Source organism: Tachyglossus aculeatus, chromosome X2 (genome assembly GCF_015852505.1).
Source record: "Tachyglossus aculeatus isolate mTacAcu1 chromosome X2, mTacAcu1.pri, whole genome shotgun sequence".
In the NCBI taxonomy this organism is placed as follows: Eukaryota; Metazoa; Chordata; class Mammalia; order Monotremata; family Tachyglossidae; genus Tachyglossus; species Tachyglossus aculeatus.
The window spans coordinates 26303061-26329221 of NC_052100.1; the positions used below are offsets into that span (position 1 = coordinate 26303061).

At 43.5% G+C, this 26161-nt stretch overlaps 1 protein-coding gene across 5 annotated transcripts in view; it reads left to right on the forward strand.

Moving 5' to 3' along the window:
- Positions 1–26161, forward strand: part of HIVEP1 (HIVEP zinc finger 1) — a 152184-nt gene that overhangs the window by 91773 nt on the left and 34250 nt on the right. For all 5 annotated transcript variants that reach the window (XM_038770779.1, XM_038770778.1, XM_038770780.1 and 2 more), the window contains exon 3: positions 8809–8862. In XM_038770779.1, the coding sequence (XP_038626707.1) occupies positions 8809–8862 (54 nt within the window). The remainder of the gene's footprint in view (positions 1–8808; positions 8863–26161) is intronic.

Sequence of the window (26161 nt, forward strand, 5' to 3'; positions counted from 1 at the left end):
TATCTCTGAAGATGGATTTGCTTCCTCTCAAGGTAAATGCTAGAGGCTGAGAATTTGTTTCTGAGGTCTAAGTTTTAACTCTTCATTTATGGATTCTTTCTGCAGCTTCTCAGTGGCTATATATGTACACTGGAGATTTTTTAAATAACATAGCATCATTGCCGTTTGTTTCTGGCTTTATTGCTGATTAAAATAGCTATTAGCAGTTAACAACAAATTTAAGGGCTCTCATACAGATGTATAATGAGTGAAAGTAGGAGTTGTTTAGTCATTGTCATAAATAGATTAGGCACATGTTGTCTTTTTTTTGCCTCACTAAACAGAGGGTTCTTCTACAGTCCAATAAATGACACAATGATTTTCATGATTTTCCTAGTTCTGAAATGCAAGTATGGAGGTCAGTCAATCTTACAACCTGCAGGGTCAAGACATTCGTACAAGAGTAATGTATGTTAAGCCTCTTAAGGAAGGAGTAAGCAGAAGTGGAATTAATGATAATAACCATGGTATTTTTTAAGTACTTACTGTATACCAAGCACTGTACTAAGTGCTGGGAAAAATCTTCTCCTCCACTTAGCTTTCCCATCACAGTTGCTAACACCACCATCCTCTCCATCTCTCAGGCCTGGTGGATGATCCTCAAGGTATTGGAGAAGCAGCGTGGCTCAGTGGAAGGAGCATGGGCTTTGGAGCCAGAGGTCATGGGTTCAAATCCCGGCTCCGCCAATTGTCAGCTTTGTGACTTTGGGCAAGTCACTTCACTTCTCTGGGCCTCAGTGACCTCATCTGTAAAATGGGGATTAGGACTGTGAGCCCTCCGTGGGACAACCTGATCACCTTGTAACCTCCCCAGTGCTTAGAACAGTGCTTTGCACATAGTAAGTGCTTAATAAATGCCATTATTATTATTATTATTATTTTTACTGGCATCATCCTCAACTCCTCCCTCTCTTTCAACCCTTGTATTCCACATTTCTCCAATCCCGCCAGGTCTTCCTCCACAACGTTTCCAGGACCTGCGCCTTCCCCTCCATCCAGTTGACCACCTTGCTGGTCCAGTCATTTGTCATACCCACCTTGAGTCCTGCAGCAGCCTCCTCATTGAGCTCCCTGCTTACAGAGTCTCCAGTTCATACTTTACTTTTGTGCCTGAATCTTTTATCTAAAATATCATTCCTTTCTACATCAAGCTGAAAGGACCTTAGTTTTCTCTCTAATTATCCATTCTCTCCTCTGCCTATAATGGTTTGCACTCTTAGCTTCTCTCAAGTGTACTATTCAGTCATCCTTTTTCTCTTCTCTTCTACTGCCCCCATCTCTGCTTGCCCTCCCATTCATTCCTGACAGATCAAAGTTCTCCCCGTCTTCAAAACTTTCTGAAATCACACCTTCTCTAGGAGGCCTTCCCTGATTTATTTCTGATCTGCCCACCATTTATCTCCCCCCACCCCCTTTATGCCACTTCACTGGTCACTTAAGTTCTTTTCACAATATTCACAATCCCCCATATACCTTAGGTATATGTCATGTCTTTATTAGTAGTCACTTATCTGTGCTTGTTTCCTCAACTATTTTAGGGCATAGAACAGTGTCACATAGTAAGTGCTTAACAAATACTATTATTATTATTATTATGAATCTTGGTGAATTTCTTTAGACAGCTGAATTTGCTGAGCATTTTTCAAATCCTTGATTTGATGGTTTTAGTTTGCTTTTTTAAGGTTAAGCAACAAAATACAGAGATTTTGGTGGTGTTCTTTGTACTTTTCCTGCGTCTTGTGTGTTGCAAAGATAATATCTACCCTGCCATGATTTGGTCTGAAGCCACATTGTGACTCAGGCAGCACAGAGTTGATTAGCTTCTTAACTAGCCACTTCAGTAGTGGAAATCTCAGAGCTTTCCCTTTTGTTACCAAAGTCAGAGATCACTCTCCTTTCTTTGTGAAGAGGGTAATTATGATGGCATCTTTGAGATCTTCTGGCATTTCCTCAGTGATCCATTTGTTGAGAACATCGTATGCCGGGGTCTAAGAGTTGTGCCCTTCCTTGAATGTAGATTACTAAAATAATCACTAAAGTGATTTAATCTCTTTATGAAAGTGTGAAGGGCTTTGTATGTCTCAGAAAAACGGATTTGGGCTCTTCATTCTGTTTCTCTAATCGAAATCCTGATTTCTCATTCATACAGGTCCATTAAGCATTATTATTCCAAGAATTTAGAGGATTTAAGGTATCTTCACCTTTCAGGATTGTCATATTTTGGATGATTGATGCATAAAAAGTTGTATATATTTCCATTACTTTTTTCTTGTTTGTCAAGAACTCTAAGATCATTTAAATCTAGAGTCATCTTGGTTTCAGAGCAGTAGATCAAGATCAAAGTAGTCATTTCAGACTAAAATGTAATTTATCCAATTATATACACTGTTCTGCCCCTCCTATCAGTTGAAGGAGATGTATAAAAGGGGAGGGGCTCACGTCTCCTCCCTCCCCCTCCTCTCTCTTCCTCCTCTCTATACCACCTGAACAGGAAATTAGGAAACATGGGCAAGTCTTGTTGTTATTATCCATAGTTTATAGAGGGAAACACCAAGGCCCCAAAAGGGTAAATGATTTGAAAATTTCACAGAGTCTAGGTGACATTGGTGTTCTACTGGTTTATACGACTAAGCATCGTCTCCAAGGGCACGGAAAGCAAGCAGGATTTTGCCGCTATAACATCCATAGCACGTCCACCCCAGAGTACCATATGAAGTTCTGACCACTGCACTTGAGGAAGGCTATGATAGAGCAGAAGAAAGCTTAGAGGAGAGAGTAACTCAGAGACCAAATTCAGAGAGGAAGGATAGAACAGCTTGCCAATGAGAATAAGCTTGGAACCTTCCAAAGCGAAGCAAAATAAAATGGATTGCCCTTAACAGAATTATGAAGGACATAGCAAGAGCAAGCACAGAATTGATGTTTACCAAATCTACAATGCCAGGATGAAGAGGTACCCCCTGAAGGTGGGAGGTTCAAAATAAACAAAAGGAAACACTTTTGCACAGTGACTGTTCAGTCTGTGGAATCTGTTACCTCAGGAAGTTGTGCAAGCCAAAAATATCAGTAGGTTCAAGAAGTGTTTGGGTACGTTTATGGGCAAGGGGCAAAGACATTTATGTGCAAGGGACATTGATGGATGCTCTCTGGAACGTAGCGTATATCTATGTAATGTCTCCAAACACCCTGTTGCCGGACAGAAAGAATACTCCAATAAAGCGACTGTTGGTGTAACCCAGTAATGGCATTGCTTTTGCTCTCTGTTCATTTGTGGTGAATGACAGCATGCTCACAGACCTCTGTCAGGAGCTGTTGCTGCCATCTATCACCATTGGGGAGGTCCTCACTGCAGCAGAAATTAAAAGTTGGAAGAGAAGTGAGACTGGGGAAGAAATACTTGTCAAGGCGATTTCCAGGAAAATCTCTAACAGTCAGGGGACAGTTTTCCTTTCATGGCATGATTAGACTGTGAGCCAACTGTTGGGTAGGAACCGTCTTTATATGTTGCCAACTTGTACTTCCCAAGCGCTTAGTACAGTGCTGTGCACCCAGTAAGTGCTCAATAAATGCGATTGATTAAAAGATTTTACCTTCTTACAGGGTAAGATTTTATTTTTGGTGAGGGTGGAGTGTGTGTCCATTCCATGGAAGTTTCACGTTATAAGTCTGGATGACACCTTATTGATTTAGTGTGTACAGTGAAATCCCTCATATCTGGATAGGAATCAATCAATGGGAGTACTAGTTGTTATTGTACTTCAGTTATCCAGGGTAATTAAATCTATATATAAAAGCTATGTTAGGATCCACTGTTTTCACTAAAAGGTTATGAGGAAATGTAATTTTTGAATAAAGTGTTATTAAAGATAGGTGAGATCCTGGAGTTATTTTTTTTAATTGTATAACTGTACTCAATCTGTTAAGAATGTGTTTTCAGTGGCTGTCTTGCATTTGGCAGGCTTAGAAATGTAGGTAGTAACCACTGAAGCACATTGAAGGCTGTATCCAGAAATTTGAAATTCCCTAGCAACTTTCTCAAAGGAATGTTTACTTTTCCATAAACTGTAGAGTAACGGCTATATGTTGTAAGTGGCTAGGAATTTTTTGTTCAGCACTACATCTAAGTTCATTTAAGGTAAGGGAAATAATATTTTCTTAGGTGCTCAGTTTTTAAGCATATTGCAATATCTGCTAAAATAGAAAGCAAACAATTTTATAATTTAGAAAATTGATATTTTGAGAAATAACATCAATTCATATGCTTTAGAGTAAATTAAATGTTCCCTGAATATGCAGTATTAGATTATTTACTGTATATAGTGCTTAAATCATGAGGAATGAGAATGAAGTCTTTTTTTAAATTGCTATTTTGAAGTTTTGATTCTTGTCTATATTAGAAATGCCAGAAATCTGCTACTGGGTTCTAAATTTTATACTCTAAAAAGCAATGAAATTACTGTTCATTAAACTCAAAAAGTTCCTGAAGGCGGGCTAGAGATTTTTAGACTGCTCACTAGTTTTGCTCTGATTTTTCGTAGATGAGTACCCCCAGATACTAAGAAAAACAGCAAAGAATGGGTGCTAAAAATGAAAGTAGATTTGCAATTGGACCAAGTAAAGAAAGTGGGATGGTTTTATCCATTAAGTGCCAAATTCATCCTGAAAAAGCAGCTGGGTGGTTTCAGGAGCTCCAGAGAATTGACATGTTATCTAACCTTATCCTGGCCTACTTAAGCTCAGGCTATTGTCTAACTGTGCAGGAGGAATCGATCCCATGTTGGTCATTTAGGTCACCTTCGCAGGCAGCAGTAGGTCTTCACAGTCCATAGTGCCGTCTTTGAATACAAAGGACAGGACAGACATGCCCATGTATGTATGTTTATGCACGCACACACACACACACACACACACACACACGCCACTGGCTCCAAATGACCTCAGTTCATGCAGTCTGGAGATATGTCATGTACTAATTGCTGACATACTCAAGGATCTGTTAGCCTCTCCTCGCTTGTCAGTCTGTCCCATGACTGCTCTATTCTAACAGTTGCTTAAGCATTTGCTGTGTACCAGGCATAGTACTGAGTGCTGGGGTGGATACAGTCGTTTTGGGCAGCGAATGGGAGTATTGTTTTATTGTACTCTCCCAAGCGCTTAGTACAGTGCTCTGCACACAGTAGACACTAAATACATAGGATTGACTGAGTGAATGAAAGGTTGGACATAGTCCCTATCCCACCTGGAGTTCACAGTTTATTCTGAGTAGCTTTCTTCTCCTTCCAGACTCCTGACTCCTCCCCACCCTCACCTGTCTACCCCTAACCTGCTCAGGAAAAAATAACAGTGACAGGCAGTGCCTGGATGAGCTGGTAAACTGGCCCTCACTTCTCTCCCAGCCCTGGGCTTCCATAAGCAACAGTGGGAGCAGCCAGTGTGAGTAACAATGGTTAATCCCAGCAATAGCCGGATGGAGGTAGAGACCCTCCGGTGGGGAAGAAGAGGAGGGAGGGGAAAGGAGGTGTCCGCTGCTGCCCTAGAAAATTGGAGCCCCGGAGAACCAGAGAGAGAGCAGGGGCTGAGAAGGGACCCAGGGGCATGGGACGGGGTAGTGGAGAGGGACCTACAGTGTCACCATTGTGTTACTTTTAAGCCCTGGTCACTGTATTAGGCTGCTTCTGGAACAAGCCCCAGCAAATTGCATGGAAATCTGTGGGGTGCACCTATTTATGTAGATGTAAAATGTCCCATTCCATATAGTTTCAGTGAATTCATAATAATAATAATAATAATAATAATAATAATAATAATGACATTTATTAAGCACTTACTATGTGCAAAGCACTGTTCTAAGCACTGGGGAGGATACAAGGTGATCAGGTTGTCCCATGTGGGGCTCTCAGTCTTAATCCCCATTTTACAGATGAGGTAACTGAGGCCCAGAGAAGTTGTGACTTGCCCAAAGTCACACAGCTGACAATTGGCGTATCTGGGATTTGAACCCATGACCTCTGACTCCATCACCACCCCTCTTTTTTAGTTCATACCACCACTTAAGATGATCTACAGAAATTCCCCATTATATCTAACAAAGAAAAATATGTATTCTGTGTTCATTACAAATGTTACGGAGTACTGAATGACATAGTCTCCAAGCTTAACTCTCGAAGTTCTCTTCTAACATCCCTCACTAAAATAAACCCAAGTTCTAGCCTGTCAGTCCCTTCAAACCCCCTACTTCCTAAATTCTTCCTAATTTTAAAGATTGGGAGACCTAGTGTTTGGGCCAGCTGTGTACAGCATAGCCCAGTGGGAGTCAGGAGGTCATGGGTTATAATCCAGACTCTGCCACTTTTATTCATTCAGTCGAATTTGTTGAGCTCTTACCGTGTGCAGAGCAATGTATTAAGCCCTTGGGGAAAGTACAACACAACAATAAACAGTGACATTCCCTACGCACAATGAGCTTACAGTCTTGTCTGCTGTGTGACCTTGGGCAAGTCACTTAACTTCTCTGGGCCTCAGTTCCCTCATCTGTAAAATGGGGATGAAGGCTGTGAGCCCCGTGTGGGACAAGGGACTGTGACCAACCCAATTATCTTGTATCTACCCCAGCGCTTAGAACGGTGCTTGGCACATAGTAAGCGCTTAACAAATACCATAATTAGTACTATTATTATTGCCTAATACTTTGTTACCTAGCACTTTCTCCTATTTTTTATGGTATTTGTTAAGTGCTTAGAATGTGCAGGGACATTCAGGGACACTGGAGCACCAAGCCCCTCAGTCCACTTAGGAGAACTGGGTAGGGGTAAGTCTCCTGATGGGAATTGGAAGTGGGGGCAAGAAGAACTATGCCATCTTTTATCTGTGCCTCGTAGCTGCGCCTTGAGCATGATGGTCTCAGAACTGACCATCCCTGACAACTCTGTCATCCCTTCCTGTCATCCATTCCCAAAGTTGCCCAGGCAGGGGTGAGGTGGGAGGAGATAGACAGCCCCCTTCCCCTCAGAACCCTGCCCATTGAGCACCTATTGTGGGCAAGTTGAGCACTCTGATGGATGTTATAGAGGAAGGGCCTCTAGGAAGAAGAGCTGCAAGCTCAGTGTAAGAAGCCTTTTGTGGAGAAAATCTCTGGTTACTCTAGAAAGGATAGATTGGAGGGAGGAGAGAGGCTGGAGGCAGCAGCCATGGATACGACATAGTCAATGTACAGACTCTAAGAATTGAGGTTAGCGAGTCACCTTAAGCGATAGGGTGCAAGTGATTTACCATTGTAACAATGGATGAGTACTTCCTGTTTGCAGTCCATCGTACTAGGCACATGAGAACATCCTTCTGAAATGAAAGGCCTAGGCCTTGCCATTAAGGGGTTGACAATCTAATGTAGACAATTCCAGGTTTTCTATGAAATTTCCAAGTGTGGATGTATTGAGAGAGAAAATGTGGGGATGGGTGTCATTGAGAAAGGGGAAAAAAATAGTGGTAAGGAACCCGGCTATGCCTTTGCATTTTTTCAAGAGGCTTCACTGTTTTTTCAAGGTAAACGGGCTTAAAGCTAGTCAAAACATTTTTATACTCTTACGCAGTTTTACACTGCACATTCTTTTTAACAAATGTTAGCTTGTGAGAATTCAAAATGGAAATATTAGTTAGTTGATAGATGTGAACAGTTTGTTTTGCATTTTGCACAGCTGAAGTATTTAAGCAATTACATCACCTGGCTTCATGAAGCTTTGTATAGAAATCCTTAGGATTTATGTTTAGGTATTATTTAGTGTTTACCTTATAGAAGGCTGAAGAGTTATTAAAAAATGGAAGAGTGATTAAAGAAACATGCATGTACTGCATATATTTTAGTGTCTGACTCCCCAGAGTGTAAGATCTTTCATTCATTCAGTAGTATTTATTGAGTGCTTATAGTGTGCAGTGCACTCTACCAAACACTGTACTAAGTGCTCAATAAATACAACTGAATGAATCAGTTTTTTGAGGGCAGGGACCACGTCTGCTAACTCTACTGTACTGTCCGAAGTGCTTTGTACAGTGCTCTGCACAAAGTAAATGCTCAGTGATTTCTCCTGGAGTTGTAAGCTCCTTGAAGTCAGAGATCGTGCCTGCCAATTCTGTTGAATTGTACTCTCCCAAGTGCTTAGTATAGCATGCTACACACAATAAATCCCCAATAAATTCAATTGACTGATCAATTGTTTGATTGCAGTTCAGTACTATTAATAATAATTGATATTAAATGCTTACCGTGTGCCAAGCACTATACTAAGCACTGGAATAAATGGTGGTGGGCAGAACACTTCAAGGTTCCTGGAGAGGAACTTTCCCTGCAAGGACTTCTGCGGGCACGTGCTCAGGATCACCAAGCGAGAAATCCGCTGGAAGGTCTCTGTGAGATGAGAGGGAACTGTATCACCATCCCAAAGTTACAAGCATCCATGGCATCCACCAGGAGATAAGGATTCTCCATCTCAGCCTTGGATCTCCTAGTGTAGTATTGGTAGCCTGTCTAGGAACAGGATGTCTCTGGATATAAATACCGATCATTTTCATCTGCTGTGTATTTCATATTACTGGATCCATTGCTATATTATCTGACAGTAAAGTATTTATTGCACTTGAATGATGTGCAGCACTCTCATAGGAAGTAGGGGTCAAATTTGGGAATAGGCTGGCCTAAAGAGTTTTGTAATCTAACAAGGGGAGCTGAGATCTGTCAACAACATAAACTAAGACATTTTTAATCTTTTTCCCTAACAGACAAAATTGAAGAAGCACAAAAGGAACTTAATGGGGCAGAAGACTCACAAAAAGGTAAACCTAGCAATTTCAATTTAGAATGTGTATTTGTAGTGTTTTGCTCAGATAAGCTCTGTTAAAATTGAAGCCTCCTACATTCCATTCATTAGTGCCAAAATGTGAAGATGCATGCCCAGTGGAACCTGTTCCTGATTATCAAAGCACAGATTTATGCTTTTTTTTAATATTCAGGATGCAGAGCACAGTTTGAAAACCTCCCACATACAGGCAACATTGATTCATGCTTCTTCATGTAAATTTTTAAAAGTTACAGGGTTGTGGGTTTTTTTGGGTTTTTTTTTGAGGGGCCTTGTTGCACAGTTTGAAAACCTCCCACTCAGAAACCAAATCGATTCTCGTGTCTTTAAATATTGCACAAAATAAGTTACAGGAGCAAACTTGAAGGCCTCTTGATAACTTTGCTTTCATATTAACATTATATTTCTTCCACTGTTGACATCTTGCTTGACTTCTGATGGATTTTAACCAAGTTAGGCTGTTTCCACTTGAATGGAAATTGAGCAGCCAAAAGAACTTCAGATTAATTTAACAGATCTCTCCTGTACTCCTCGTTCTACCACTGACTGTGTAACTTTGGAAAAGTCACTTTACTCTCTTAGTGCCCTCTTTTCCTCACATCAGTTTGATGGAGATAATAGTAGTGAATTTACCCTTTCCTTATTTCAAAGACACACTGTGAACATAGTGAGTTGTGTTCAGCACTTCAAACTCTATAAAAGCGAATCATAGCATAAGCTGTAGAATAATAGCTATTCTGTATGGGCAGTAGGGAAACGTGAATGTATTTTATTGAAACCTATAGGCATTATACCACATTCACTCAGCTTTTCCCAAACGTAGAGACTGTGTTAAGAAAACTGTACTGCAGTAGGTGCCCTTCCACACAATAATTTCCAACACCATGTTGAGTTCTGTCCAGATGGATGGATGTTGCCAGAACATTCCTTAATTCCCTCACCATTGTTCTCGCCAAAGTTCGTCGTGAACCATGTGTTGAATGAATCAAGGATGGATCATGGTGTGTGTGTGTGAGACTGCCCAGCCGATTATAGTTATGTAGATAAATACTCATAGGAGGTAACTGTAAGGTCAGAACATAAAATTGAAGTTGTAAAACTATATTTTATTTGAAGGGCTATTTTGTAATTGTTGTACAAAATACTCTAGATACGTTTCCTACATTTAAATTGGAATCTCTCTTCACGCTGTTAGAGAAGTTGAGGACCTCCGATTTTTTTATCCCTTTTGTTGACTGTCGACTGTTGTCTATCATTTATGTCTTCTGGAAAACACTGAAAAAGTTTTACCCTAGCTTCTATTTTAGTACCTTAAATATTGGCTTACTTTGCAAGTAGCACCCTGAGCAACCCATAAGAACAGAACAGTATGCAAAGGGTAAGTCTGTGTGCTATTGTTATTTTTATATTTGTTAGGGACTTAGTTTGTGTCAAGCACTGTTCTAAATGCTGAGGTAGATACTGGTTAATCAGGTTGGACACAATCCCTGACCCATGAGGGACTAAGAGTCTAAGTAGCAGCTACTTTTTTGTTTTTATTAGCTTGAAGGGAAATCTTTCTTCTTGGAATTAGGACAGGAAAATACTACCATCGGTGCCAAGTAAACATCTGTGAGGATTGCCCAGGCAGAGGCAAACCTCACTAGTCCTGCCTTTAAGTCTGCTTGAAGAGGGCTGACCACAGGACTTGTGACTGAGTGAAAGGCTGCATTTGCTGTAACAGGTGGCCAGTTTCTTTGCACCACCACTGGCTCTCGTATCCGTGCTCAGCCTGGCTTGTTCCACTAAGAAATTTCTCTTCCTTAGATTTTTTCTTTCCCATCTTTCCCTTTCAGACATAGGAGGGGGGATAAGGTGAGGAGAGGGAGAAAGGGAAAACTAAACTGAAGGGCTGCATGTCTAACAGTAGTATGGCATAGTGGATAGAGCACAGGCCTGGGAGTTGGGAGGTCTAATCCTGGCTCTGTCACTTGTCTGCTGCGTAACCTTAGCAAGTCAGTTCACTTCTCTGTGCCTCAGTTAACTCATCTGTAAAATGGGGATTGAGACTGTGAGCCCCATGTGAGACAGGGACTGTATCCAACCTGATTTGTTTGAATCCCCACTGGTGTTTAGAACAGTGCTTGCCACATAATAAGTACTTAGCAAATATCATAAATTTATTACTAGTAGTAGTAGTGGTAGTATTCAGAAGGTGTGGCGATCAGTGATAGCTATATCAGAAACTTCCTACTGGTTGACATGAGGCATCTGACAGTGATGGCTTGCACTGTAGAATGACTTGCTGATTGTCACTAGTGGTTAAGTGCTTAACAAGAACCATAAGTATTGTTATTATTACTAAGGGCAAGTGTAATACGATTCATAGACATAGTTCCTGCCCACAAAGAGCATACAGTCAACTGGGAAGAAGCACACACTGAAGAGATATGCTCATGAGTTGAAGCAGCAATGCTAGGGAATGTATAATATATATGACAGTGAATAATGAAGCTGGACCTGGGATTTTCAGACAACATAGGGCTCAGTTGCGATGGCACCCACCCTTGGTGATGCTCTCCCTGAGTCAACTCAGAGAACAGCCCTCTTTATTCAGTTGTATTCATTGAGCGCTAACTGTCTGCAAAGTACTGTATTAAGCCCTAACTGTATATCACCCACTGTGTTGAATGCAGCAGTTCGTGTATTTGAATCTACTGTAGTGTCTGTCTCCCCTTGTAGTCCATGAGTAGCTTGTGGACAGGGATTGCGTCTACAGATTCTTTTGTGTTGTACTTTCCCAAGCGCCAAGTATAGTGCTCTGCACACAGTAAGCACTCAAACGACATTGATTGATTCATTTATTCATCTGGATTGAGAGGGGATGTCTCACCACACTGAACTGACATTAGTTTTGACTGTCTTTATGATGACAGCCAAAAGGTTATACCTGAAAACATCCCTCTATATCATGTCCTAGAATACCCTGCTTTAGAAAGAACTTCTGGATAAAACAGAAGTTCATTGTGTGGTGATGCTTACACCTTCAGACACTGGTTAATTCTCTGACAAAACATTTGCTTACAGTGTTTGGACCCATCATTTTGTCTGCTGTAGCTGTTCTATAGGTAGGATAACATTGTCAGATTATAATCCTGCTGTGTTTCAATGCAGCATGACAACAAACATTGATTCATTCACTTAATCATATTTACTGATCGCTTACTGCATGCAGAGCACTGTACTAAGCACTTGGGAGAGTTCGATACAACAATAAACAGACACATTCCTTGGTCACAATGAGCTTACAGTCTGGGGTGGGGGAGACAGACATCAATACAAATAAATAAATTACAGATATGTACATAAGTGCTGTGGAGCTGGAAAGGGGAAAGAACAAAGGGAACAAGTCAGGGCTATGCAGAAGGGAGTGGGAGAAGAGGAAAGGAGGGGCTTAGTCTGGGAAGGCCTCTTGGAGATGTGCCTCAATAAGGCTTTGAAAGAGGGGAGAGTAATTGTCCAATTTGAGGAGAGAGGGCATCCCAGGCCAGAAGCGGGACGTGGGCTAGGAGTCAAAGGTGAGATAGGCAAGATCAAGGCACAGTGAGAAGGTTAACATTACAGGAACGAGGTTAGCATTAGAAGAATGAACAGAAACTAGCAGATTTTGAGTATCACATGCCTAAGCACAAGGAGTCAGTCACAAGTGTCATGTGATTTTATTTGCACCTGCTTTCTCTTTCTGCTCATTACTGAAAGTCAGATGACTGATATTAGCAGTTTTTCAAGGCAAATAAAACATGAACCATTTGTGGTTGGCCCAAATATCATTTTGATATTGATTATTGTCGTTGAAAATCTCTCACAGGCCCAGGCACTCAGCAATACTTACCTTAGTAGCATTTTCTGGTTTTCAAAATGGCAGTATCCACTGTATCATCCCAATAATGATAATAAGAATAATGTGGTATTTGTTAAGCACTTACTGTGTGTCAGGAATAGTAGTAAGCACTGGGGTGGATTCAGAGTAATCAGGTCAGACATAGTCCCTGTCCTTCACTGGACTCAGTTTTATGTAGGAGGGAGAAGAGGTATTGAATCCCCATTTTACAGTTGAGAAGACTAAGGTGTAGAAGATAAGTGACTTGTCCAAGGACACACAGCAGACAGGTGGCAGAGCTGGAATTAAAATCCAGGTCCTCTGACTCCCAGGCTTTTGCTCTTTCCACTAGGCTATGCTGCTTCCCAGGGGTGGATTATGTAATTTTCTCAGTAGGGGTTAAGCCAGGATATGTAACAGAAAAGAGAACCAATTGAGTGCCTTAAAGCCAGTTTAGATCCGGAGTTTCTACTTAATGCAAAGAGAAATGGGTAACCATTTGAGGGTTTTAAGGGTTTTGAGGAGTTGGTAGACGTGCAGCGTGATTTAGTGAGAAGCAGCATGGCTCAGTGGAAAGAGCACGGGCTTTGGAGTCAGAGGTCATGGGTTCAAATCCCAGCTCCGCCACTTGTCAGCTGTGTGACTTTGGGCAAGTCACTTCACTTCTCTGGGCCTCAGTTACCTCATCGGTAAAATGGGGATTAAGACTGAGCCCTCCGTGGGACAACCTGATCACCTTGTAACCTCCCCAACGTTTAGAACAGTGCTTTGTACATAGTAAGCACTTAATAAATGCCATTGTTACTATTATTCGCAGGACAGTGCTTTGTAAAAATGGTCTGGGCAGCATTATCAGTGTGATTTATTTGAATGCTTACTGTGTGCAGAGCACTGCAGTAAGCCCTTGTGAGAGTACAATACCACAGACTCGGCAGACACATTCCTTGCCCACGACGAGTTTACAGTCCATAGGGGAGCAGAGTGAGGTATGGACCTGAGAGGGGAGAGGTTGGAAGCTGGGGATTCAGTGAGGAGGCTGATGTGGTTGTGACGTCAGGATGTGACAGGTGCTTGGCCCCATTTGGTGGCCGAATGGATGGCAGGGAGTGACAGGACTGGTTGGAGAGGAGCCAACGATCATGCCAAGGTAATGCATTTGGGTGGAATTATATAAATGGTAATTAGTTGGTGACTTGATTACGTTGATGAGATTCTTGGGTATCTTAGTTGGGGAAGTGACCTAGGGGAGTTGGGAGAGTTGTAGAGAGGAGGAGGATCGGGGGAGTGGGAGAGGGGCATGGAGAGGGTGAATAGGAGAGCATTCTGCCTGGTGGCTACAGTGGCCTGGTCTGGGATGGAGCAGTTAGCTGCACAACTTCCTACCTCTTAATAATGATGGTATTTGTTAAGCGCTTAGTATATGTCAACCACTGTTCTAAGCGCTGGGGTAGATACAAGCTAATCGTGTTAGGCACTGTCCCTGTGCCACAATCTCCCCAATATACAGATGAGGTAACTGAGCCCCAGAGAAGTGAAGTGACTGGCCCAAGGTCACACAGCAGACAAGTTGCAGAGCCAGGACTAGAACCCAGGTCCTTCTGACTCCCAGTCTTGTGCCTTAACCATTAGGCCACACCACTTCGCACCCAGCAGCAGGCCCAGAAGCATCTCCAAAGGAACTGGCCTGCCCCAGATCTGACTGTGAACAAGAGCCTCTGACGTGGCCCAAAAGGTGGAGGAAAGGAAACATTGATGCGTGTTTAAATAGAAGCAAATCTGTCACTGAAGAGGAGGCAGCAGTGCTTAGGTTTCTTTGCCCCATACCACCTCTTCCCTACCGTTCCCCATGATACTGCGACTGCAGAGGTCTCTCCTGCCACCCCAGCCAAGCGTGGGGACTTGGGCTTCTCAGGGGAAGGGACAGAACATGCCAAATTGTGATCATTTGTCTGTTGCTGGGTGTCTGGTCATGATATTGATCACAGCTTGACAGTGTTTGAGCTGCTGCAGTACGTACAGTATATATATATATAGGTCAAAGGCTTACTACAGGGCCCCGCACACAGTAAGCACTCAAACAATATCATTTATTGATCCCTAGGAGATTAATTCAATAATTCTCCATGTTGAATCAGCATTAAGTGGTGTGGTCTTCATCTATCTAGATAATAATAGTAATTATGGTACTTGTTAAGTGCTGACTCTGTGCCAAGCACTGTTCTAAGTATTGGAGATGGTACAAGTTAGGTTGGACACAGACCCTGTCCCACATGGGACTCACGCACTTATCCCTATTTTACAGATGAGGTAACTGAGGCACAGAGATGTGAAGTGACTTGCCCAGTGTCCCAGAGCAGACAAGTGGCAGAGCCGGGATTAGAACCCAGGACCTTCTGACTCAGGCCCATGCTGTATCCAATAAGCCACGCTGCTTTAGTTTGTTAACTCTGCCCCATTTCAGGCCAAGGAAGTCTTTTAACTGAATGATCTGTATAAATGAAGAGAGAGAAACCACTCCTGAAAGATGCCTTTTTAATGTAACCATAAGGAACATATATCTTTTTGGTTCTGGGGAAAGAGGAGAGGTGAGACCATTTTCATCTCCAGAACGATTTTTTTCTGGCTTTCCTAGTGTACATTGCCAGTCTGAGTATTCATGTCTAATGTATCCCAAATTTAGACACCAAACAGTACTGTATCAGTCATGTCTAAAACAACTAGAAATCTAGTATATAAAGTGTCACAAATAAGATCAATGCAATATTAAGAATCTAGTCATTTTTCTTCAGCTGGGATTGTTCACTGTGCTCTTTTAATAGTTCAGTTTTACTCTTCCATTGAGTAACTTCAGGAAATGAAAATATAATTATGAATCTAATTAAAATTAATTAGATGCTGAATTGTCATAATGCTGTGTTTCCCTACTAGTTAAATCGCCCCTTTAAGTGAGACTGCTAATTAAAACTGTGGTCGTTAAACTATACTTATTAGGAGAGTTTTCACCTAATGATTAACTCAAACCATATATAATTTAAATTTATTTTAATTAAGTGCTAAGAATTTGGATAGGTGATATAGTATGGAAAGGGAACAATGCCCCTGAAAGAATCAGATTTCATTTATCCCCCCAACTCCAACACACATACGCGCGTGCACACACACACACACACACACACACACTTTTTCATCAGTAGTTGTGAAAGTCATATCACTATACAATTTCAAATTTCAATATAAAATCTTCAGAATATGGGAAGTATAAAATTCTCATGGCAATTTAAGTAATTTATTTTGAATATCTCTGATATTACTGCCCTTGGATTGAGTATATAACATAACTGTGCATTGTGAATGAGTTTAAAAAGCATCATGTCAAGTTGGGAATATGTTAATGTTTTGAAATACCAGGCCCCGAGGGACCCTTGCTTTAGTTTGGGGAAGGATATAAGTGCTAGATTTATTATATTTGATTTTCACCGTTTTCATCTGGCTGTGTTCATATGAAGTAAATGTGCATTTAAAGAGTATCTTCAGCTTTCTCCAGCTTTCTGTATTTAAACCTTGCTTCAGGGACATCAGTGGCATAATTGGACAGGGAACATTCCCTTGGGGAGGAGAAGAGATGAAATCGTTCAATATTTATTAAATCTTATAAATTTCTCTGGGTAGATACAGATTTTTTAAGGATGATTAGGAGAAACATGGTCTCTTTGCTTCTGTTCTTTATTCTTGGACTTTTTTTTTTGCCAACCCACAACTTCATTAAGGAAAAAAGAGAAAGAGGGTATTGTAACAATGTGTGGGTTTAAGTAGATTTGGAGACAGTTTTGAGAATTACCAAAACAAAACTATAGAGCTGCTTCTGTCAGTCCATTGTCAAGTTCATTCAGGTACAAATGATAAGAGAAGAAAATGCAGGTATTCCATTCAACTTACATTCATTCGTTCATTCAATTGTATTTATTGAGCGCTTACAGTATGCAGAGCACTGTACTAAGTGCTTGGGAAGTACAAGTTGACAACATATAGAGACGGTCCCTACCCAACAGCGGGCTCACAGTCTAGAAGGGGGAGACAGACAACAAAACAAATACAAAATAAAGTAAATGGAATAGTAAATATGTACAAGTAAAAAAAATAGAATGATAAATCTGTACAAACATATACAGGTGCTCTGGGAGGGGAAAGAGGTAGGGCGGGGGGGATGGGGAGGGGGAGAGGGAGGAGGGGGCTCAGTTTGGGAAGGCCTCCTGGAGGAGGTGAGCTCTCAGTAGGGCTTTGAAGGGAGGAAGAGAGCTAGCTTGGCGGATGGGCAGAGGGAGGGCATTCCAGGTCAGGGGGAGGACGTGGGCCGGGGGCCGACGGCGGGACAGCCAAGAATGAGGCACAGTGAGGAGGTTAGCGGCAGAGGAGCGGAGGGTGCGGGCTGGGCTGTAGAAGGAAAGAAAGGGAGGTGAGGTAGGAGGGGGCGAGGTGATGGACAGCCTTGAAGCCGAGAGTGAGGTGTTTTGGCCTGATGCGTAGGTTAATTGTTAGCCACTGGAGATTTTTGAGGTGGGGAGTAACGTGCCCAGAGCGTTTCTGCACAAAGATGATCCGGGCAGCCGCGTAAAGTATTGATTAAAGTGGGGAGAGACATCAGGATGGGAGATCGGAGAGGAAGCTGATGCAGTAATCCAGTCGGGATAGGATGTGAGATTGAACCAGCAGGGTAGCAGTTTGGATGGAGAGGAAAGGGCGGATCTTGGCGATGTTGCGGAGGTGATGGATTGGATGTGAGGGGTGAACGAGAGAGCAGAGTCGAGGATGACACCAAGGTTGCGGGCTTGTGAGACGGGAAGGATGGTAGTGCCGTCAACAGTGATGGGAAAGTCAGGGAGAGGGCAGGGTCTGGGAGGGAAGATAAGGAGTTCAGTCTTGGACATATTGAGTTTTAGATGGCGGGCAGACATCCAGATGGAGATGTCTTGAAGGCAGGAGGAGACACGAGCCTGAAGGGAGGGAGAGAGAACTGGGGCAGAGATGTAGATTTGGGTGTCATCAGCGTAGAGATGATAGTTGAAGCTGTGGGAGCGAATGAGTTCACCAAGCGAGTGAGTGTAGATAGAGAACAGAAGGGGACCAAGAACTGACCCTTGAGGAACGCCTATAGTAAGGGGCTGGGAGGGGGAGGAGAAGCCTGCAAAAGAGACTGAGAATGAACGGCCAGAGAGATAAGAGGAGAACCAGGAGAGGACAGAGTCTGTGAAGCCAAGGTTGGAAAGCGTGTTGAGGAGAAGGGGGTGGTCCAGTGTCGAAGGCAGCTGAGAGGTCGAGGAGGATTAGGATAGAGTAGGAGCCGTTGGATTTGGCAAGCAGGAGGTCATTGGTGACCTTTGAGAGGGCAGTTTCCATGGAATGTAGTGGACAGAAGCCAGATTGGAGGGGGTCGAGGAGAGAGTTGGCATTGAGGAATTCGAGGCAGCGCGTGTAGACGACTCGTTCAAGGAGTTTGGAAAGGAATGGTAGGCGGGAGATAGGGCAATAACTAGAAGGGGAGGTGGGGTCAAGAGAGGGTTTTTTTAGGATGGGAGAGACTTGGGCATGTTTGAACGCAGAGGGGAAGGTACCAGTGGAGAGTGAGTGGTTGAAGATGGAAGGTGAGGAGGGACGGAGCGAGAGATTTCATCTTATTTTGGGAAACGGGCATTACAGTGTGTGCCTCAGTGGGATGTGGATAAAACAAAAATCAGGTGCTCCATTGAAGAGGGAAAGACATTTCATTTTATGCATAGTACTAGGCTGTTGTGCTGTTTCTTACATCCTATCCAAGAGAAAATGTCAGATTTCGTTGGACGATAATGAAAATATCTCTCATTCAATCATTCATTCAGTCTTATTTATTGAGGGCTTTTTGCATTCAGAGCACTGTACTAAGTGCTTGGGAGAGTACAGCACAATAATAAATAGACACATTCCCTGCCCACAATAAGCTTACAGTCTAGAGGTGGTGGTGGGGGAGACACACATCAATATAAATACATAAACTACAGTTATGTACGTAAGTGCTGTGGGGCTGGGAAGGGGAAAGAACAATGGGAGCAAGTCAGGGTGACACAGAAGGGAGTGGGAGACGAGAGAAGGTGTCCAAACCTAGTATATGGACTTGATTTTACTTGAGGGTGTGTGTGGAAGCGCTGCCCCAAGAAAGTGGGACTTTATAAAATGACTTTGTGAACATGAGATAGAGGAAGGAAAGGACTCTTGAGTGCATTTAAGTGGTGCTTAAAAAAAGAAGCAGACAGAACTAAAAATATCAGTGCTGAACTGTATAGTTGTAATTTGTGCAAAACATTAATTTTCATACAAAAGTAAACCTCACTTTTTACTAAGTACTAATTTATTTCTAGTATGTTGGAACATTTATTTGTTTATATGATGATTGTACAGAAAAGGGAGGTATCTTGCTGTATAAACCCACATTGAAGTTTAATTAACTGACAGTATTCACAAATGAGCCCTCATGGCTCTTTCACTTCCTCTTTTTTATATATGAGCACTTATGAATAGAAATGGATGAGAGCAAACCAGCCCACATTCTGCCCTTTAGGTTCAAAGTGATGTTCCCCCTAGTTAAATTTCCACTGGTATGTGCACATATGGACAATCAGTGGTATTGAGCACATATGGTGCGCATAGCATTGTATTAAATGCTTGGGAAGGTACAATACAACAAGAGTTGGTAGGTGCAACCCCTGCCCACAAGGATCTTACAGTCTTCAGGAGGAGACAGACACTAAAGGTAAATTACGGATAGAGGGAATAGTAGCAAATTTTTGTCCACATTGGGTGTATGTAAGGATTGTCTTTTAGTCTCAGTGGCCTATTGTACCCCCTCTACCTGCAGTGTTTTTTTATGGTATTTCTGAAGTGCTTACTATGTGCCAGGCACTGTGCTAAACAGTGGGGTTAATACAGTTTAATCAGGTTGGACACAGTTCCTGTTCCACACAGGGCTTACAGGCTTAATCCCCATTTTACAGATGAGTTAACTGAGGCACAGAGAAGTGAAAAGACTTGCCCCAGTGTCTACCCTCCAATACTGTCACCCCACTTAAAATGGTGTATATCACTGCCTTCTGCTTTAGTCTTCTGCCTCCAATCGTATGCCTCATTGTTTAAAGTTTCACTTGATGGTGTCTGTAAAACTGCTTCCAATTAACCTGATTTCACCTTGCCGAAGGGTAGCTGTTTAGATATCTTGCAGTCATCTATTTTCCTCACATGCACTGCCCAGCAAAGAGTTGCTATGACAAGTACTCTGATGAAAAGCAGCGTGGCTCCGTGGAAAGAGCACTCCAAAGCCCGTGGGCTTTGGAGTCAGAGGTCCTGGGTTCAAATCCTGGCTCTGCCAATTGTCAGCTGGATGACTTTGGGCAAGTCACTGTCTCAGTTACCTCATCTGTAAAATGGGGATTAAGACTGGGAGCCCCCCGTGGGACAACCTGATGACCTTGTAACCTCCCCAGCGCTTAGAACAGTGCTTTGCACATAGAAAGTGCTTAATAAATGCCATCATTATATCATTATTGTTATTATAAGTACTGTATTGTGTTGATGCTTGGGGACTGATTGCCTCCCAGGACTCCATTAGTTGTGATTTTATCTTTCTTCATGTTAAGTACTGCCCAGTAGGTGGTGGAACTGAATGTGCTCTGTGGTCTTGTAAGCTGGTTGTGGGCAGGGAATGTGTCTGTGTATTGTATTCTACTCTCCCAAGCGCTTAGGGCAGTGCTCTGCACACAGTAAGCACTCAATAAATACAGTTGAATGAATGAACAGCTGATAAGTTTGGACCCCACCGCTGCTCAGTTAGCTTTGGTTTGGTCTGGATCTTGAGAAGCATGTTAGGGCCCTTTTCTTTGAGTCTTTCAAAGAACACTGGTTCAGAGATACTTTCTGCATTTGCTATAAAAACCTCTTTTTCAAATAATACCCCTTCTAGAAAACTGACTCTAATCAAGTGGGTTCATACCCTGGTGAGTGAATCCTGAGAAATCAATCAGTCGGTCAATGACATTTATTAAGCATTTACTGTGTGCAGAGTACTGTACGCTTGGGACGTTACAGTACAACAGAGTGGGTGGATAGATTCCCTGCCCACAAGGAGCAATTGAAAATGGTAAGTAGTGTGTGACTTGTGCTTCCATATTTCTGAAGTCATTTTCCATATTGAGCTTCCCTGTTGCTAATTTAATAGCAAAAAACCCTCCTTACCTTCAACAAATAAATTCTCCATTTTATTTTCCAGAACTGTTTAATATAGTCATGCATGTAAATGGTTTATTAGTGCCACTATAAAAAGGAATCTTTCAACACTTTTATTATAGCTTCCGCTTTCCAGGGATATACTCTTCTGTCTTTTATTTTACCAGTGGCTTCAACCATAAAAAAACTGTCGTCATGCTGAGACGAAAATTACATGTAGGATATTAGGCCACATGAGGAAGATTACTCTAGCAATGCAAGAGCATCTTCACTGCTCTTCTGCTAGGCAGTCAGTCGTATTTACTGAGCGCTTACAGGGCACTGTACTAGTTTCTTGGGAGAGTTCCTCAAATGCCGTCATGTTGTTTTCGACCCATAGCAACTCCATGGACACATCCTCTTCAGATTGTCCTATCTTCTATCGTCCTATCTTCAAGGCCCTGCTGAGAGCTCACCTCCTCCAGGAGGCCTTCCCAGACTGAGCCCCTTCCTTCCTCTCCCCCTCGTCCCCCACTCCATCCCCCCCATCTTACCTCCTTCCCTTCCCCACAGCACCTGTATATATGTATATATGTTTGTACATATTTATTACTCTATTTTACTTGTACATGTCTATTCTATTTATTTTATTTTGTTAGTATGTTTGGTTTTGTTCTCTGTCTCCCCCTTTTAGACTGTGAGCCCACTGTTGGGTAGGGACTGTCTCTATATGTTGCCAATTTGTACTTCCCAAGCGCTTAGTACAGTGCTCTGCACATAGTAAGCACTCAATAAATACGATTGATGATGATGATGATGATCTTCTGTCATATAGTCGGTATGTGTATCCATAGAGCTTTCTTGGTAAAGATATGGAAGTGGTTTACCATTGCCTTCTTCCACTCAGTAAAAACTTGGTTGTCTGCCATTTTCATTGGTCAACATTTTGATCACTTGATCATCCACCTTTGATTCTTTCCCATGCCGCTTCTGCCGAGCACAAGTGAATCGACTTAGTCTTGGGAGAGTACAATATAACAATAAACGGATACATTCCCTGCCCACAATAAGCTCACAGTCTAGGCTTTGAGATCTTACATAGGTAGGCCTAGGTAGACTGCCAAGTCTTGGTCTGGTTTATCCAGACCCTTTAAGTGTGCGCTTTATGTGGACTTCAGACTTCAAGTTTCCTCCTTGAACTTTCACTCTCTTGTGTCAGGGATTTGAGGTGTGCATGAAGAGAGCTCGGAGCACTGCAGCCAGAATGAGGTCCAACTGAAAGACATTTGTGGTGCTTTTTAGAGCTACAGGATCATATTTCCTTTGTTTCCTCGCCGCCTTTGTCACTTGTCAAGCTGGGGCAGTTCTGCTACTAACTGCACAACCATCAGTATGAGTCTCATGTCCAAGAGAATGCCGGCAATCTTACTCATGGCGATCCTACTCTTGGCTCCTGCTCAAGAGCTCCTGCCAACAATAGTACTGTGCAAACTGCATGCATAGGCCACCGTCCAGTGACTTTGATGATTCGGGGGAAAAAAAAAATGAAAAAGAATCCCACAGTCAGCCCGTCATAACGACTGGAAAATTGAGACTCAGAGTTTGTGATTTCCCCAGTCCTTCAGCTGTTCATGGTATTGTTTCCCAGTGAATGATGTGCTAAGTGTTGTATAGACTTTTGAATCTTCTCTGTTTACTTTGCTCTTGGAATTATCACAGTATGTAGCTTAAGAGAATTGCTCAGTAAATACTATGTGAGGCCCAGTGAGTGCCTGGAGAATTTTTACAGAGGCCTCTGCCCCTCTCTGCTTCCCTCCCTCATTGCTTTCATCAACCCGCTTTTTTTTTTTCTCTCTCTCTCTCTCTCTCTCTCTCTCTCTCTCTCTCTCCCCGCCCCCTCTCCCTCTCCCTTTCCCTCCCTCCCTCCCTTTGTTGGCTCCTTTCCAAGCATTTAAAACAGTGCTCTGCACATAGTAAGCCCTCAATAAATACTTTTGATTGACTAATTGATTCCCATCTGCCTTCAAACAGTCTCCCCCATACTTAAAAAGGCCTTTCTTTATTCTCTGAGCCCTCTCCAAGGTATTTCTTTGTCTTTTTGCACCCATCCTGTCCAAACTCCTGGAATGGAGCACTTATACCTGCTGCCTTCACTTCTCCACTATCTCTCCTCTTGATCCACTACAATCAGTTTTCAGACTCCTCCATCCAGTGAGACTTTGCCTAATAATAATAGTAATGATAATTGTGGTATTTGTCAGGTGCTTACTGTGTGCCAGACACTGTCCTAAGCTCTGGGTTGAACATAGTCTCTGTCCCCTTGGTGCTCACAATAAGCGCTTAGTACAGTGCTCTGCACATAGTAAACACTCAATATGATGGAATGAATGAATTTTACAGATTAGATAACTGAGGCACAGAGAAGTGCTTAATATGTGCCATGAACTGTACTAAGTGCTGAGGTGGATACAAGCAAGTGGGGTTGGACACAGTCCTTGTCCCATGTAGGGATCGCAGTTTCAGTCCCCATTTTGCAGATGAGATAACTGAGGCCCATTCATTCATTCATTCAATTGTATTTATTGAGCGCTTACTGTGTGCAGAGCACTGTACTAAACGCTTGGGAAGTACAAGTTGGCAACATATAGAGACGGTCCCTACCCAACAGTGGGCTCACAGTCTAGAAGGGGGAGACAGAAAACAAAACAAAACATATTAACAAAATAAAATAAATAGAATAAACATGTACAAATAAAATAAATAAATAGAGTAATAAATACGTACAAACATATATACATATATACAGGTGCTGTGGGGAGGGGAAGGAGGTAAGGCAGGGGGATGGGGAGGGGGAGGAGGGGGAGAAGAAGGAGGGGGCTCAGTCTGGGAAGGCCTCCTGGAGGAGATGAGCTCTCAGTAGGGCCTTGAAGGGAGGAAGAGAGCTAGCTTGGCGGATGTGCATTCCAGGGCATTCCAGGCCAGGGGGAGGACGTGGGCCGGGGGTCGACGGCGGGACAGCCGAGAACGAGGCACGTTGAGGAGATTAGCGGCAGAGAAGCGGAGGGTGCGGGCTGGGCTGTAGAAGGAGAGAAGGGAGGTGAGGTAGGAGGGGGCGAGGTGATGGAGAGACTTGAAGCCAAGGCTGAGGAGTTTTTGCCTGATGCGTAGGTTGATTGGTAGCCACTGGAGAATTTTGAGGAGGGGAGTAACATGCCCAGAACATTTCTGGACAAAGACAATCCGGGCAGCGGCGTGAAGTATGGATTGAAGTGGGGAGAGACAGGAGGATGGGAGACAGAGAGGAGGCTGATACAGTAATCCAGACGGGATAGGATGAGAGCTTGAACGAGCAGGGTAGCGGTTTGGATGGAGAGGAAAGGGCGGATCTTGGCAATGTTGCGGAGCTGAGACCGGCAGGTTTTGGTGAAGGCTTGGATGTGAGGGGTGAACGAGAGAGCGGAGTCGAGGATGACACCAAGGTTGTGGGCTTGTGAGACGGGAAGGATGGTAGTGCCGTCAACAGTGATGGGAAAGTCAGGGAGAGGGCAGGGTTTGGGAGGGAAGACAAGGAGTTCAGTCTTGGACATATTGAGTTTTAGATGGCAGGCAGACATCCAGATGGAGATGTCCTGAAGGCAGGAGGAGATGCGAGCCTGGAGGGAAGAGGAGAGAGCAGGGGCAGAGATGTAGATTTGGGTGTCATCAGCATAGAGATGATAGTTGAAGCCGTGGGAATGAATGAGGTCACCAAGGGAGTGAGTGTAGATCGAGAACAGAAGGGGACCAAGAACTGAACCTTGAGGAACCCCTACAGTAAGGGGATGAGAGGGAGAGGAGGAGCCCGCAAAAGAGACTGAGAATGAACGGCCGGAGAGATAAGAGGAGAACCAGGAGAGGACAGAGTCTGTGAAGCCAAGGTTGGATAGCGTGTTGAGGAGAAGGGGGTGGTCCACAGTGTCGAAGGCAGCTGAGAGGTCGAGGAGGATTAGGATAGAGTATGAGCCGTTGGATTTGGCAAGCAGGAGGTCATTGGTGACCTTTGAGAGGGCAGTTTCTGTGGAATGTAGGGGACGGAAGCCAGATTGGAGGGGGTCGAGGAGAGAGTTGGCGTTGAGGAATTCGAGGCAGCGTGTGTAGACAACTCGTTCAAGGAGCTTGGAAAGGAATGGTAGGAGGGAGATAGGGCGATAACTAGAAGGGGAGGTGGGGTCAGGAAAGGGTTTTTTTAGGATGGGAGAGACGTGGGTATGTTTGAAGGCAGAGGGGAAGGAACCAGTGGAGAGTGAGCAGTTGAAGATGGAAGTTAAGGAGGGGAGAAGGGACGGAGTGAGAGATTTCATAAGATGAGAGGGAATGGGGTCAGAAGCACAGGTGGCTGGAGTAGCACTTGAGAGGAGGGAGGAGATCTCCTCTGAGGATACTGCTGGGGAGGATGGGAGAGTAGCAGAGAGCGTTGAGAGCTGGGGGGTTGGAGAAGCGGGGGGAGTGACATTGGGGAGCTCAGACCTGATGGATTTAACTTTATTAATGAAGTAGGAGGCCAGATCGTTGTGGGGTGAGGGAAGGAGGAGGGGGAGGAACTGGGGGCCTGAGCAGGGAGTTGAATGTACGGAAGAGCTGATGGGGATGATGGGCATGGGTGTCAATAAGGGAGGAGAAATAGTTTTGTCTGGCAGAGGAGAGGGCTGAGATAAGGCAGGAAAGGATAAACTTGAAGTGAACGAGGTTGGCATGGTGATTAGACCTTCGCCAGCAGCGTTCAGCAGCTCGAGCATAAGAGCGAAGGAGGCGGACAGTGGCAGTGATCCAGGGCTGTGGGCTAATGTTATGAGAGTGGCAAAGGGAAGCGAGCGAGTCAAGCTGAGTAGAAAGGGTAGAGTTGAGAGCAGTAATCTGATCATCAAGATTGGGTAGAGAGGAAAGGGAGGCGAGGTGGGGTGTGAGGCGCTCAGAAAGATGGATGGGGACAAGAGAGCAGAGATCTCTGTGAGGGAGTAATATGGATGTACAGGGGAAAGGAGTGTGAGTGAGGAGGCAGGTGAGAAGATTATGATCAGAGAGAGGGATTTCAGAGTTGGTGAGGGTGGAGACAGTGCAGTGGTAGGAGATGATGAGGTCAAGGGTGTGACCAAGTTGGTGAGTGGGCGAGGTGGGGTGGAGCAAGAGGTTGGCAGCGTCGAGGAGAGATAGA